The sequence below is a fragment of the Megascapheus bottae genome, chromosome 26 (assembly GCF_031878675.1).
Source record: "Megascapheus bottae isolate mThoBot1 chromosome 26, mThoBot2.hap1, whole genome shotgun sequence".
Classification (NCBI taxonomy): Eukaryota; Metazoa; Chordata; class Mammalia; order Rodentia; family Geomyidae; genus Megascapheus; species Megascapheus bottae.
This window is the reverse complement of record NC_143534.1, coordinates 563,615-580,128: the sequence shown is the minus strand read 5'-3', so window position 1 is coordinate 580,128 and position 16,514 is coordinate 563,615. Positions and strand designations below refer to the sequence as shown.

Genomic DNA, 16,514 nt, shown 5'->3' with positions numbered 1-16,514 from the left:
CAAAACAAGGACAGAGGTCAGCTCCGAGGGCTCGGTCTGCCCTGCCCCTGCCATCTTCACTTGTCTGTTGATACCCCTCTTCTCAACCAGCGTTGGGACACCTGTTCTCTCAACTTTTAAAAAACTCTTAGCACTTAATAAGCTATACTGGTCACCATTACATACACACACACACACACACACACACACACACACACACACACACATTTTTCAGCTAGTCTAAACAACTGGTTCTAAAATTAAACATGCTGTGATGTAAACTCCTTGAGCGCTCACCCTGTAAGCCTACCCTCTTGTAATCCTCTAGCCATTTCAAGACCATACAACCGCATGTATCTCTAGCCCACACATGTTGACACTATCAAAGCTAAGGACAAACTCCTCACTTAGAAATGGGGAAAGTGTTGCTACATCTGGACTTGCAGCTTAACAAAAACCACGGAGGCAATCCTGGAGCTCACTGCTCAGTGCCCAGCAGACTCCGCCAGCTGTTCTTCCCTTACAACTAATAGCATTTGTGGATGGCAGCGGGTTCCCTAGCCTGAGGCCATATTTGGACATATTTGCACAACTCTGTGGAAATGCAGCTGTTTTATTTATCTTGTACTAGTTGCTGCTCAGGCATTAGGTCCACATCTCTACCAGTACATTCTTTTGTCCCCGCTGGCTCCCTCAACTAATAGTAAATTTAGACTTGTGCTCAAGAGTAAGTGATCTAAGTGACACTTTCAGAGTTTTAAAGGGAGGCCAGAAGGTAAGCACATAGCAGATCCCAAGGAATGTGTAGCTCGGAAGGGTGACGTCAGTATTTCCTAGGAAAATGCCAACATGTTGGCAGCCCCACACCAGACAGGATCTCCTCTGTACCACAGGCTGGTCACAGACTCAAAATCCTGCCTGCCACTCTCAAATGCTGCCACCAAGCCCGCCCAGGTTTTAACTAGCCTGCAGAGAGTGGTGACAACAGTGCCGCTCTGAACCTAACCACGTCTACAGAGCTTCTGTCACCCCAAATTGCTAAAAACTAAAAGTTCTCGAGTCTTACTTGAATTTAGTTTTTTGTTTTTTTTTGCCAGTCCTGGGCTTGAGCTCAGGGCCTGAGCACTGTCCTTAGACTTTCTCAAGGCTAGAGCTCTACCAGTTGAGCCTCAGCACCACTTCCGGCTTTTTTCTATATATGTGGTACCGAGGAATCGAACCCGGGTCTTCATGCATGCTAGGCAAGCACTTTAATCACTAGGCCAAACTCCCGGCACCTTGAATTTAGTTTTTAGATGAAAAGGGAATGAAGCGGAAACATGCTACATACTTTATAATTTAAGCATAATTTTAAAATGTTCCATAAAGTTTAAATAGAAGTTTACAATCCCTTTGTATACTTAATGTCAATCTGGTGACAGCCACAGGTCTTGCAGGGAAATGACTGCATTTCAGCACAGTTCTAGGCCTGACCCAGCTTGACAGGAAGTGGACAAGATGAAGCTGGGACAGGCAGAGATGGGCACACAGGGGCCTGAGAAGTAGGGGACAGAGAAGCATGGTGATGCCAAGAGAGATGCTACTAAATAACTAGATGGGGAGTTCTCAACATCAGCCTTAGTCATTAAAACAGCCCTGCATGACTTCAAATTATGCTCACCATACAGAGGCTTCTGCCCTGGTTCTCTTTATGAACACACAATGGCTAGTCCCATGCAGACCTGGATATCTCAGATGGGCGTGCCCTTACTTCCTGCTGGTGCCATGTCCCTGGGAGACTAAGAGCACCTGTGGCTTCAGAGCACCATGACTTCATCACTGAACAGTGATGCATACATTCTCAATCACACCAGGCAATTATAATCAGGGTACCAGTTTCATGAACTATTTCCCTCTGCAATCTTTCTTAAAGCTCCAGAGAAGAGCTAATCACAACAAATGAAAACACTCAGCATTTTGTTTTTTTTTTTTTTTTTTGGGGGGGGGGGATGCTGGTCTTAGGGCTTGAATTTAGCTGGGGTACTGACCTGAGCTTTTTTGCTCAAGGCTAGCATTCTACCACTTGAGCCACAGCCCTACTTCTGGCTTTTATTGGTTAATTTTAGGAGATAAAGAGTCTCATTGGCTAGCTTCAAACTGTGATGCTCAGATTTCAACCCCCTAAGCAACTAGGATTACAAATGCAAGCCACCAGCTGGCACACACCATTTAAACAAAATGCCTATGCTGGGAGAGAGCAAGGGAAGGGGTGACACTGTCCAAAAGGAAATCACTTACGTAACTATGACCTGTTTAGAACATTAAAAAAAAAAAAAAGCATTTCCCCCCCGACCCTGCAGCCCAAGCTCTGCAGAACACTGTGCCTGCCTGATCAGTGATGGTGATGTAGATCCTGTTCCGGGAGAATCCACTGCACCCCTCCAGAGACTGCTTTTCTGATATCTGTTAAAGGTTCATCCGAGTTTCCCCAAACGTTTCATAGATCTGTGTAAACTGTACTGATATAGCTGATAGCATCATAAGACCTAGGAGGAAAGGCCACTTTCCAGAACAGAAAATGTCACAAAGGCCACAAGGGAGAGGAAGTAACTAGGATGCCTGTAAGTGACTGCAACCCCTCCCGCTCCTCCACAGGTAAGCTCGGCAGAGAAGCACAGCTGTGGGGGTGGGGGGGAAGGAGGAGGAAGAAGAGGAGGAAGAGGGGGAGGAGGAGGAGGAGAGAGTTGCAATCCATAGAGGACACATGAGCCAGCTCCTAGGATCCCATTACTAGAAAAGTGATGTATAAAAAGTCTATTTCAAGTGGGGCTTCACTCAAGGGTAGGGCAGTAGCCCCATGATCCACCAAAAAAAAAAAAAGAAGTCTATTTCCCAGTCTGGCATCTATAACACTTCCTGTTCATCTCTGCTTCCCAAACACCACCCAGAGAAGAGGCTATGGACTGGGGTGATAGGGTGAAGAAAGAATGACTAACCGGATCTGAAAATAAACTGGCAAGTTCCACTTGTTACTGAAGCTGTGATAGGCGGGATGAGCTCGGAGTCTCTTCACACTGGCCTGGGATCCACACTGTTGCTCAAATCCTCTGACAAAATCCATGCTTATGGTGTATTTCTAAAATAAGAGCACATCGTCGAATTCTCATCAGCAGCCAGCTCACCAGAATTAGGAACAGGAACATGTACTGGAGGCCATAATGGAACAGAGAAGGTCAGCAGCAGAGTTCTGGAGCCATCGGAGACCTCAGGACTCCCGCAGGGGGTGAGATGCTCAGAGCCTCGTGGTGCGCTTGAGGTGCTATGTGATGAAGCCTGCCTGGAACTCCTGTACAGGCGTTCTAGTCTCAGTTGTTTTCACAGTGGATGGACCGGTTTACACTCCCCAGCAGCAGCGGGTAAGAGCTCTTCCCACTCTCTCCCTCCTTGCCAGCACTGCTGTTTCATGGATGTCACTCTGACTGGGATGAGGTAGAGCCCTACACCGCCATGTGTAACATTTCTTCAAGTATTTTCTCACTTCAAAACTATCCGTTCATCTGCCCAATGTTATTTTTGTGTTTACATTTTTAAGTTGCTTAGACATTATAGATGTTTATCCCTTGTTAGATGGCTACTGGGCAGATTTCTCTCCCCTTCTCTGGTATCTTGCCCACTCTTGTAACTGTTTAATGTGATACAACTGCATTTAACAATTCTTGCTTTTACTTCCTAAGTCCTATCCAGAAAGTCACTGTCCAGGGCAACATCTTGAAGTGCTTCCCATTTTCCTCTAGCAGTTTCAAGTTTTCCCTAAGGTCTCTGATCTGTGAGATCAGGGTATGTTTTCTGTCTTCTACATCAGATCCTCTGCTTGCTAGCACAATGTTACAATGTTTTTACAATGTTTTGGGCACTTGATCAAGAATCAGATGCAGAGCCTGCTTGGGCTTCTTTCTGTCTTAGGCTTCCATCTATCCACATGTCTGTTTAGGTGTCAGTACCATGCTATTTTTTGTAGTACAATTTGAAGTTTAGTTCTTTTAGTATTTTGAAGTTTAGCATCACTGTTTGTGCTCTGAATTGTTTTGGCTATTTGAAGTCCTTTGGGTTTCCATAGAATTTGTATTTTCTGTTTTTGTAAAGAACAGTGTGGAGGACCAGGAGTTTGGCCTCGTGGTAGAGTGCTTGCCTAGCACGCACAAAGACTGGGGTTCGATTCCTCAGTACCAGATACATAGACGAGCCGGAAGTGGTGCTGAGCTCAAGTGGTAGAGCACTAGCCTTGAGAAAGCCCAAGGACAGTACTCAGGCCCTGAGCTCAAGCCCAGGACTGGCAACAACAGCAACAACAACAAAACAGCATTGAATTTTAACAGGGATTACACTGGATCTTGGGAATGCTTTTAGTGGTGTTGCCACTGTCACAATTCTGCTACTCCACAGACCACAGTGTCTTCTCCAGTGCTTTCTAGCTTTCAAGGTAGAAGTTTTGTTCAAGACTTCTCTGGTCATCTCTGGATGACCTTACACCCTGTACTGTATTGTTCTGAGGCCAGTGTGAATGGAGGATGAACACATGAAGGGTGGCGATGGCTCTGACCTGGCCCGCGACAGCTCCATGAGGTAACTATGGCTAGTCTTTCACCATTCCAGGCTCTGACCTGGCCCGCGACAGCTCCATGAGGTAACTATGGCTAGTCTTTCACCATTCCAGACACCAGTTTCTCTTGTGTTAAGCTCCAAGAGTAGCTGCCCAGAAACAAAGCTAGTAAGCAGGGAATGCAGAGCCCTGGCCATCCGCAAGAAGGCAGCTCTATTCCTGTTTTCCAGTCCCCAAACTCCACCAATACTGCTGGACTTTCTAAAATCTTTTTAATCCAGCTTACTAAGCCATGAACCTAACCTGCTGAAGGCTGCATAAACAGGACTTTCAGTTCAGTAAAAACTAGAAATTTTAAGTTTCTTCCTACTAGTCTGGGTAACACTCTACCACTTGAGCCACAGTACCACTTCTGGCCTTTTCTATATGTGTGGTACTGTGGGCAGTAGCCTTGAGCTGAAGAGCTCAGGAACAGTGCTCAGGCCTATGACCTTCCCCTCCACACACACTAAATGCATAAATAACATAGTCTGGTCATACTACCTGTAGAGATGCGCCAAATTAATTTTTCATGGAAAACAATGGCAGTTATTAGCTTTATGAGGGCCATAGGACTGCTTGGAAAACAGTTAAAAAATGACAATAACTAGTCACAGTTTTATTTAGACTGAATTGTACTAGCATTCTAAATAATCCACAGAATTGAGACTGTGTAAAGAGATCTTTCTGAGAACATCTCCAAGAGTGAAGATGACGAGACTGTACCTCATGAAACACATCGGGATCCCCAGGATTGAAGAGGGAAGGCAGCTTTTCCTCTAGTCCTCGAACCACTTCTGGCCAGACAGAATTCACCAGGAAGTCATATCCAGGGACAACGGTGCCTTTCTCACTGTAAGACAAGAGCCAGGGTCCACCTCTGCCACAAATCCTTCACTTACAGAGAGGAATAAAGCATTGTCAGCTAGCTTGTTTTTTTTTTTGTTGTTTTGTTTTTTTTTTTTTTTTGTTTTTTGTTTTTGCCAGTCCTGGGCTTAAGCTCAGGGCCTGAGCACTGTCCTTGGACTTTCTCAAGGCTAGAGCCCTACCACTTGAGCCTCAGCACCATTTTCGGCTTTTTTCTATGTATGTGGTACCGAGGAATTGAACCCAGGTCTTCGTGCATGCTAGGCAAGCACGCTACCAATAGGCTAAACTCCTGGCCCCATGCTAGCTTGTTTCTACACTGGGCCTTCCCCTCACTCCTGAATCAGTGAAACTCTGACCCTGATGTCTCCGGGAACCAAGGACATGGTAAAACCACTGGATAGAATCAGTGTAACTCTTCTCTGTCAAATGCCCTAATGTTCTTCGACCTCCACTTAGGCCACAGAAAAGTCATCTGTACAGTCCACCCAAACTCAATTATAGCACAAGGCTAACGAGTTACTCTGGCTTACTACTGCTGTTTACCCACAATGCTGTGCTTCAAGATCGTCTTCAGTTACTGTCTATGTCATCTAAACGCCTGAAATTAATATCAGAATAAGGTGTTTTGTGTGTACATGTTTTGTTTTGAAATTTTTTGACACTGCATGTTAGATTTGAGTCACCAACTCAGTACTAGGCACAAATAGGCACTTCAGAGCCAGTGAGCATGGTTTAAATGGTGGATCCAGAGTAAACCTCTAACTCCTCTGCACTTCAGCTTTCTCTTTAAGAAGGTCCATCACAAGAACTTCTATTTGCAAATACTCAGGACTGTTCCCAGCACATAGCAAATCTATGCCGGTTACAGTGAAATAGACCTAGAAACATCTACGCAAATACCATCTCAATGGCTGCCTACTGTGACTGCTGTGTGTATACTGTTTCAAGACAATTTTCTTTTACAATGATAAAAAATTTAATGTAAAGTCTTATTTCAGCAAGCCATGAAGTTTTGTAGCTAAACTCTTGGATTGAGACGTTGAGGCTCAATATTCTGCTAAAATAACTGAAAGTTTAAAGTCACAAGTTTTATTAATTTTCCTCAGAAAAATGATCCAGACAGACAAGTCATCAAGAAGGCTCTGCCACTCTGACCAAGAGAGGCCATCACAGGACCTCAGTACCCGACAGGAGCACTGGAGGCTGGCCAATCACTGCAGGAGGAAAACAAGGGGTTGGGGGGTGGGGGGAGAGGCTCCTGCCGCTCACATGCCCAGTTAAGATTTCCCTGTCCATCAGAATGGGGATTAGCTGTTAGGGGATGTGGGGAAGGTAAGAATGGCAGGGAGGAATTTAAACTACAGAGCAGACCCTCCTCATGTGCAAAGGGAACATGTAATTAAGACTGCCAAGAAAAGATGAAACCCGATTCAGACTCCTCAGCAGAAGAGCTGACACGTCTTATTTGGAGGAAAAACACTGAAGTTGCTGGTGGTCAGTTAGGAAGGTCACCAAGTGATGTGTGGAAAAAGGGGACAGCACACAAGGGAGCTGCAAGCAGGGTCCTGAAACCTGGAGCGTGGCAAGGAAGATCAGAAGCTTCACAGAAATGGCCAAGGAGGCAAAAGGAATACTGCAGAAGTACATGTACGTGTGAACATTGGGGAGGTGCAGGGAAAGCTGCCAGGAACAGGTTATGGAAAGCCTTCTCCACTCTGTCAGTGAGTACAAAGACACTGCCAAAGATTCTTAAGGCATAGTCTATGAACCACAGAAGTACCAAGGCTGGCTGGGGTTGCAGCAAGCCTGACACCAGGCACAACTAAGAGACCACCCTGTGTACTCTGGCCACAGACAACTGGCCAAGACTGGGAGTGTGGCAACAGAGCAGGATATTTATAAAGAAATAGAAAGTCATGTAAACTGGCTACCAGAGGGGAAATTGAAGATGACCTCACCAATCAGTATAAAACTGGAATTTAACAGAACTGGTTGTATTCATACAACATGAGATCAGAATCATGGAAAGAACGTAATTTTGACTGCCAACTGAAGCTAGGGAAAAGATAGCATTTTAGGAAGATTTAGGAAGAAGATGGGAGTTTTGGATGCAGGAATGCAGCGTGGAACAGGAAATAGCATCATCACCAGGATCCCAATGACGTGCTCATGTGACCAGCCCCGGGCACAGTGTAGGCACCCCCAGTTACCTAGAGACTGCACCGCCTGTGACTTCCCGGAGAAGGCGGCAGTGGTGAGGGACAAACTCCAGGAGTTTATCATACAGGAGCTGGAGGCCACCAGGCTGGGACTCCACAAGGTGTTCGCTGACCACCTGTGATGAGAAAGAACAGTTCCATTTGTGTTTTTAAATGATGGCTATAAAGGTGATGTGTAGAGAGCTTATTGTTTCTTTAGTCAGGTACTGTCACCCGCTTCTTTCACTCTCCTAGTAAGAAACATTTTCAAAAAGTAATTAAAAGAGGAAGGAGTGCTGGGGCTCAAAATGGTAGAGCACTAGTCTTCAGTGAAAGAGCTCAGGGACAGCACTCAGGCCTTGAGTTCAGCCCCATGACCATCACCAGCAGCAACAATACGTATTTAAAAGAGAAGCAGAAACTATGCATTACAGAAAAAAGCATAAACTATAACCACAGAAAGAGGTTTCCTTACAACCACTTTTCTTTCCACCTAAAGAGTAAAATATAAAATAGATCACATCAGTTCCTAAGGTTGAGAGGCAGCGATAACTTGGAGAGGTAGTGGCCCGAGACTAGGAAGCCACATATCAGCTTTCCCGAGACTGAACGACAGTGACTCCTTCAAAAGGCTTAACTCAGAGAGTACAGGGGCCAGCCACTGCTGCCCAGTCCAGACCCACCTCTGCTGTGACTCAGATCAGGCTGGGCATGAGACAGACAGAACAAAATAGGTCTCACTTATTTTTGGTACAAGGTTGGGAGTTAAGAGATAAACAGGATAAATATACAAATGTCAATAAAACTAAATTGGGTTCTGATTTATTTAATATGCCAGAAAGTTCAAATACTTTAGTATACTACATTAAGATCAATGAAAAACAGGCATAAATTAGTAACCAATATTTTCTCTAACTGCTGAAGACATAATGGCATCACTTGTCCTTTTCCATCCAGAGCTAACTACAAAGAAAACGTATGAGCATGGCTGGGAGTTTGGCCTAGTGGTAGAGTGCTTGCCTAGCATGCACGAAGACCCGGGTTCGATTCTTCGGTACCACATACTTAGAAAAAGCCAGAAGTGGTGCTGAGGCTCAAGTGGTAGAGCTCTAGCCTTGAGAAAACCCAAGGACAGTGCTTAGGCCCTGAGCTCAAGCCCAGGACTGGCCAAAAAAAAAAAAAAAAAGAAGAAAACGTATGAGCAGAGGACGTTATTTTTCAGTAATTGTAATGAGGCCAGAAGAATTACTGAAATTAACTTTTAAGTCTCATTTCCCCTTCTGATCTCACCCTTACCTGTGATCTAGACAAGTGTAATTGCTGTAGCACGCACTGTGGCAGGGGCAAGGAATACCTTTGAATGCAGGATGCAGGGAGCAAGCCAGTGAGGCTGCAGCCCTAGCTCAGAGTGCCTTTGAATGCAGGTGCAGGTAACGGGCTGTGAGGCCTGTGGCCCTGGGTCCCATTTTCCATGTTCTTTCCATACTCTCACAGGGACGTCAGGTGCCAAAGTTCCAGGAATGTTCTCCGTGTCTGGCTCTTCTCACCTTCCTGACCCTGGAAACTTCTTCACTGTTTCCGAGCTTTGGCACACATAGCCATTGCTAAGGACCTGTGGGCACAGGGCTGCTTTCTCTTATACACTGCCTGCTCAGCACCTGCACCCTCCTTGGCCATCAGTGTCATCTGTGTACTGGCTTTTCCCCTCACAAGACCAGTGATCTGTACAGTTTCTAGGGTACAAGTCACACTACAATGTGGAGGTAATTTTTTTGGAAGCAGTACTGGGCTTTGAACTCAGGGCTTCAGGCATGTTAGGCAGGTGCTGTACTAGTTGGGCCAAGTCCCTAGTCTTTGTGCTACTGTTATTTCTTGAGTAAGGGCCTCATGGTTTAGCCCAGGCAGGCCTGGACTGCGATCCTCATATTTACAACTGTAGTAGAACTAGGATGACAGATATACCTTTATCAGTTGAGATAGAGCAGGTCATACCCAGATCAGGGCAAGAAACCAGCTAGTCTTGCAAGGACAGGGCTCCTGGCAGGCAGGGCTCTGGAATTTCTGCTTTCCCCAACACCCAGCCAAGGGCAGAAGCTAGCAGCTCCCCTAAGCAAGGCCACTGAGCAAGGAGAACACACCTCATCAACGTACGGCTTCACCAGGACCTGGCCAACCAAGGCCTCAGCATCACGTGTCTTGTCGATGGTGGCATAAGTCCGCAGGCAGTGCCGTATGATGTCTACATTGGAGGTCTGTAGGCCTTCCAGCAAGAGGCCCTCCAAAGACTGCTGCAGCACAGCCGTGATGCCAGCTATGCGCTGCAAGGAAATGGGACAGAGGTCACCGCAAAGCCATTTCTAAGCACTAAGCAGATCCACACACGATGCCATGCCCTGGGAGAAGATGGACAGGATGTGTAAACAGGAGAGCTGAAGCCCTGCTTGGGGTGTAACACAAATCCTTCCTCTTAGCCAGATGCCACTGGCTCTCGCCTGTCACCCTGGCTACCGAGAAGGCTGAGATCTGAGGATCACAACTCCAAGCCAGCCCAGCAGGAAAGCCCAAGACTTGTATCTCTGGAAAACCAGAAGTGGTGGTGTGGCTCAAAATGGTAGAGCATTAGTCTTAAGCAAAAAGAGTTCAAGCCCCCTGACTGACATAAACCAACTAAACAAGAAATCTTCCCTCTTCCCTATAATCTTTGTAACTAGACTGCTAATTCATCAAAGAAGAATTCTGACAGAATCAGAGAATGAGGAAAAGTATGATTTCCCTCCCAACCTACAGAGTTAATTGTGGGTTTTTTGGTCAATTGTGGGACTTGAACTCTGGGCCTGGGCACTGTCCCTGAGCTCTTCAGCTCAAAGTTAGCCCTCTACAACTTGAGCCACAGAGTCATTCCAGTTTTCTGGTGGTTAACTGGAGATAAGTCTCATGCACTTTTGTGCCCAGGCTGGCTTTGAACCATAATCCTCAGATCTCAGCCTCCCGAGTAGCTAGGATTACAGGCATGAACCACTGGCACCCCGCTTTAGAATAAATCTTTTTTATAAAGCCCAACTAAAGGCTTTGGGAGGAAACAGTCTTCTAATTTAGAGACATGACTGGGTCTTCACATAAAAAAAAAAACTATAGAATGTGACCTAAAAAGTAGAAGCCCAATGAATAAGAGCTGAAAAATACTGAAGCTAGCAAAATGCTTACCGGTCTTACTTTGTCCAAAAGTGGCATACCCTTGCTTTGCACAGCATGAAACTGCAGCTGGTTAAACTCTGTGGCAATCCTCTCCAAAATCTGACCTGTCAGCAGTGGGCTGGGGAAGACATCAACCAGAGAATTAAATCTAAGAGTGTGTACTTCGGGTCCTCTGCCATGAGGCCGCAGCACCCCTGGGTCTGGCTCTGTCACAGTGAATCCAAGGCCACATGCCACCAAGTCAAAGCTAGCTTTGGGGCCAACAGTCTGTCTCCATCTGAATCACCTGCCCAGACTGTTTCTGATGGGCAGCTGGTGGAGAACAAGGCACAGATGTGGCTGGGCTCAAGCCCAGGAGCTGACCCAATGAGGCACACCATCCTCTAACTCACACCACCTTTCCCCACCTCTTCCGGGGCTCCTCCTGTTTCCTCATTCCTCAGCTTTGTCCCATTCTCTATTTTCTCTGGAAATACCTCTAATATTTTTAAAATGCCAAGTACTTTTGTCACCTTCATAAGACTAGCCTCTAGTAGCCAAAAATAAAATTGCTTTAAACAGCTTTAGATCAGCACACTTAAAAATTATGTTACTGACAGCAGAATAAGCAGCTGGTGTCTATGCTCTGAGTCCTAGAGAGATGGCATTCATCCTGTACATGCCCAAGGAATGAAGGCACCTTTTCCTAATGCACACTATAACCTGTCAACGGCACTCAAGGGGAAGTACAGCAGAAAGAAGTGCAAGGCATTTCCACCGGAGAAATCATTGAGTAAGAAAATGTGCACAGCACAATGATATGAACTCCTGAACTGAGACCCTTAGGTGGCCAGGTCTTGACCACTGCATTGACACTAGTTCAGCCTACGAGGGCCATCATGTTCAAGGTCCCTGACTCTGTCCTGACTAGCCAGACACAGAGTGATTATCTGCAAAGCATCTAAATGCAGCCAAACCTGGTATGTCCTCTGCTCACTAACACACACTCTGGCTTTACCCATTCACTCCACTGAGAAAATTGCTGATCTGAATGGAAGCATCTCTAGGTGACCCAGAGCAAGGAAGGGTGTAACATCTGCTGTGCTTAGGTGGGAACATTCCTCCAGATGCATGGAAGCAGGTGGCAGGCGGCAGGCACCTTCAGGCACCTTTTCATAGATATCTTCCAACTCCAGGAATGGGAGGGTGTGAGTGAGACTTGGCCCAACATCCAAATCTTACAGGAACACACATAGTCACTGGCTGTCGTACCACAGGGAGACTTCCTGCTGGGGCCTGGATGCCTGATGGAACCAGGGGACAGGGCATCTGTCCCAGAGGTCAGGGAAGAAGTCTTGGAGGAAGTAGTTCTCCAACTAGTTTGTAGAAGGCAACCTTTACAAGTTCTGCTTGCAGTCTGTTATGGAATGAGGTAGGACAGCATTTAAAGGGAACAGTACCCATGGAGACAGAATGGTACATGTTATAAAAATGAACCTATAGTGCTTAGTCAGTTTTTTCTCCCACTTAGCACAGTACTGAACAGGACTCGAAGATGCACAATGGAATTGGGCAGACAAGGGAGGTGGGAAAGAAAGGCTTTCAGCAACACAGATGGCCATCTAGAAACTGGAACACATGCCAGCGGCATTCACCACACTTAGGGAGTCACAGCAGGAACAAACAGCTCTAGTGAAGAATGGAGAGGTGAAGGATGGCCAGGGAGAGACTGGTTAAAATGTACTTACAGAGTGACTTTAAGATGTGACTGAAGGTAGGTGCAGAAGGTGGGAGGCCAGCGAGCCCTCAGGTGAAAAGACAGTGGAGGAGGAAGCGACAGACATCTCCCAAGCCAAAAGATCCCACAGCAGCAAGTGCTGCAGCGTGGGAGTAGTGCAGGACAGATGAGCCAGGGAATGGTGGTTTCTGCCTAGAAGACCAGCTACTCGGGAGGCTCTGAGACAGCCTGGGTAGACTAACTAATCCAACAAGGATTTTTATCTCTAACCAGTAATAATCTGGTGGTACTGGCATGGCTCAATTGGTAGAGCATCAAGTGTGCTGAGCAAGTGAGAGCCCGAGTTTACGATGGGATACACAAAATTCCCTTGTGGTTCCCAGCCTGGAGAAACGGGAGGTGTCACCTTCTGAAACACAGCAACAGCCAAGAACGGGGGATGGGGAAGAACGCCTGAGCGCACAAATGCTGGGTGCATACAGGACACCAGGGACTGTGGTCAGGCTGACCCAAGTCTGAGGCTAGAGAGGCTTATACGTGTAAGTAAGAGCCCAGAGTCTCCCAGCAGATGAGGGATTTCAATGTGCCCTAAGATCAGATGGCCCCAGGGGTGGGGCAGGAGTGGACCATTGCCAAGAGCACTTGAGAGCTGGCATGCAGGGCAGGTGCAGTCTACGAAAGACTATGGAGACTGGGACAGGAGTCAGTGAGGGTGGGTGGCAGAGCTTGCTGGACCCACAGACATCAGCAGTGGCTCTGATAAGGACAATGCACCAGGATGGAGGGCACCTCCTAATCCTGAGCAGGGAAACTCTAGGGCTGAAGGACTGCTTCTCCTGGGTGGATGCTCCTCCGTTCCCTAGCTATCAAGTGAGAGCCATGGCACACACTGTCTCTTAGGTCCTTCACATCCAAATTTTTAATTCCTAAACCAAAGAAAGCCAACACATTAATGGAGTGTGATCAGGATTTTGAACTGCAGGCATGTTCTACTTGGGCTGGGTTGTGTATTTTATTTCACTCAAAAAAAAAAAAAAAAAGGAGAGAGAGAAAAAGAACGAAAGAAAAGGAAGAAAAGTTAGTGCCATCAACATGACTTGAAGAGAAGTTGTGGTAGACCTCAACAAGAGAAGTTTGAGGGCTGACGGCATGCCGGGCACCCACCAGTAGTACCTCATCGGATGTCCTACGACAGTCCCCACTCACAGGCGACAATACCCAGCAGAGGGCTACAGTGTTCTGACTTGGGGCCCCCGCTGGCTGGCACTGAGGGGTTCCCACTGGTGCCCCTCATATCCCGAGCCACTTTCCTAACTGGCTGCCTATAAATCAGAATGAGCTTTTTCTTTGCTTATTTCTAGAAAATGTGTCTTGCACTATTAATGATATAGTGCTAGTGCATTTGAACCACTAGACAGGGAGCAGTCATATTTTAGGGCCTGTCAAAATTCTGAGATCGATGCTATTTCCATTCTTGAAGGTCAATCAGGACTGCGCTGGTCTGTGGACAAGGTAATTCCAATGGTAAAATCTTCCAGAGAGCATCTGCCTGTGACTCCTGGAAAGGTGACAACTGTGGTCTAAAACCACCTAAGTGCTGCAACAGAAACTGCCACTAGCCATTTCCTCAATTTATTAGCATAGCAAACCCATCTTCTAAATTTCATAAACCATTTTCCCTCCTGAACTGAGTTCTCACTTGAATGTTTTTTTAACCTGGGTGTGAACTACTCACTATATTTACCTGCTTGCTTCCAGTGTAGCTGTTTCTTTAGAACCTTGAGAATTTAAGATTTTTTCAATTTTCTCAACTGATCGAATAACTTGTATAAGCCTCAACACACACATCTATAAAAACGAAAGAAAACCCAATATGTTACTGTGGTGTAGAACCTAACATCTTATTTCCTTATACTAAATGTGAGAACACAAAGCTGAAAGTTAATATTCTGTTTTTAGCTTTTCTATGTAATATTAAATTCCCAAGAACACAAGTTTTAATTTTGGCTTTGTTAGAACAAGTGTATTTCAATATCCTATCATAAGCTTATAGTCAAACAAAAAATAAGTGAATGTAAAAACACTTTTTGTCTTCTTATACTCTGTATTCTCATTCCTTTTCATTTCTTTCTTTTTTTTTTTTTTTTTGCCAGTCCTGGGCTTGAGCTCAGGGCCTGAGCACTGTCCTTGGATTTTCTCAAGGCTAGAGCTCTACCACTTGAGCCTCAGCACCACTTCCGGCTTTTTTTTCTATGTATGTGGTACCGAGGAATTGAACCTGGGTCTTCATGCATGCTAGGCAAGCACTTTAACCACTAGGCCAAACTCCCGGCCCCATTTCTTCTTTCTTAAATGAACCTTTCATTTAGCACTATACTTTCTCTGTTAAGACATTTTTTTTTGTTTTAATTTTATCTTCCAATATACTTACCTTACAGAGCATAATATACCTAAACATCGAGGTGGCAATTCATTAAAGAAGCTACTCTTGGCAAATGTTAGCAGAGTCTGAAGAACAGTTATTCACCAGTTACTGGACACCTGTTATGAAGCAAGTCATTTGTCTGGACACAAGTGAATAAAACAGACAAATGAGTTTCTGAAACAAGCTTTTTTTTCCTTTAGATTTTAAAACTGTGCTAATAAACTTAGAAAACACTGCAGAACAAGCTAGTGCAAGAGTCCTCCACCATTCTTTTGTATTGGGGGTGGCATGGGGAGGCAGTACTGGGGTTTGAACTCAGAGCCATTTGAGTCTTACAACAGACTCTTTTCTTTTCTTTTAGGGGTATGTGTTATTTTTGAAGTAGGGTCTCACTTTCTGCTCAGAGCTAGCCTGGCACAACAATCCTATTGACACTTCCCATGACAGCAGGAATGACAGGTACATGTCATCAAACTCAGCTTTTTCTGTTGAGGTGGGGTATTGTGACTTTTTACCTCGTCTCCTGAATAGCTAAAATTACAGGTATGAACTACTACTGCACTTGGCTAGTTCCAATTCTGTTACTGTGCTGTTATAATTTAAAAAAAGAAAAGAAAAATGGGGACAAAAACATGTGAGGGGGTTACTCAATGTGTGAGAAGTAATGTATCCTCTGACCAATGTAACTGTGACCCCTCTATGCATTACAATAATTAAAAAATAACAACTATCAAAAAAATAAATAAAAATTGGGCCAGGAGTTTGGCCTAGTGGTAGAGTGCTTGCCTAGCATGCACGAAGACCCAGGTTTGATTCCTTGGTACCACATACATAGAAAAAAAAGCTGGAAGTGGCACAGAGTCTCAAGCGGTAGAGCTCTAGCCTTGAGAAAGTCCAAGGACAGTGCTCAGGCCCTGAGCTCAAACCCACAACTGGCAAAAAATAAATAAATAAAATAAATAAAAATTAAAAAAGAAAAGAAAAACAAGGAGGCACTACACAGTGGCAGGCAGTGCATGCAGAGGCGTTTACAGTGGAAACATGGACAACACAGAGGGCTCAAGCCAACACCCTCCTTCCTCAAGGCGGGGAGCCTGGGCAGGTACTGGGAAAGCTTCTGAGGTGCCCTGGGCTTGGAAAGGCACAACACCTCCTGTAGGGGTTTTGAAAATGACACACTTGCTAAACTGTAAAGGGTTTACTGGCAGGTTTTAACCTAGACCACCACATTGAGTCCTACATGGCAGACCAGCCTATCTTCCTACCTCAGAAGGTAACATCAGGAGAGCAAGAGAAGACAGGAATAGGGATATGTAGCTGGCCTGGGCCAGATTCTTTTCTTTTTTCCTAGTACTGGGGCTTGAGCTCAGGGCCTGAGCACTGTCCTTGTACTTTCTCAAGGATAGAGCTCTACCACTTGAGCCACAGCACCATTTCTGGCCTTGTCTGTGTATGTGATACTGAGGAATTGAACCCGGGTCTTTGTGCATGCTAGGCAAGCACTCAATCACA

The 16,514-nt window shown here is 45.6% G+C and overlaps 1 protein-coding gene across 1 annotated transcript in view; it reads right to left on the bottom strand.

The window, feature by feature from the left end:
* Positions 1-16,514, bottom strand: part of Cog2 (component of oligomeric golgi complex 2) — a 29,748-nt gene that overhangs the window by 9,455 nt on the left and 3,779 nt on the right. The window contains exons 5-10 of the mRNA XM_090318717.1: positions 14,322-14,425; positions 10,870-10,978; positions 9,804-9,983; positions 7,678-7,802; positions 5,324-5,450; positions 2,955-3,094 (exon numbers count right to left, since the gene is read on the bottom strand). Of these exons, the coding sequence (XP_090174843.1) occupies positions 2,955-3,094; positions 5,324-5,450; positions 7,678-7,802; positions 9,804-9,983; positions 10,870-10,978; positions 14,322-14,425 (785 nt within the window). The remainder of the gene's footprint in view (positions 1-2,954; positions 3,095-5,323; positions 5,451-7,677; positions 7,803-9,803; positions 9,984-10,869; positions 10,979-14,321; positions 14,426-16,514) is intronic.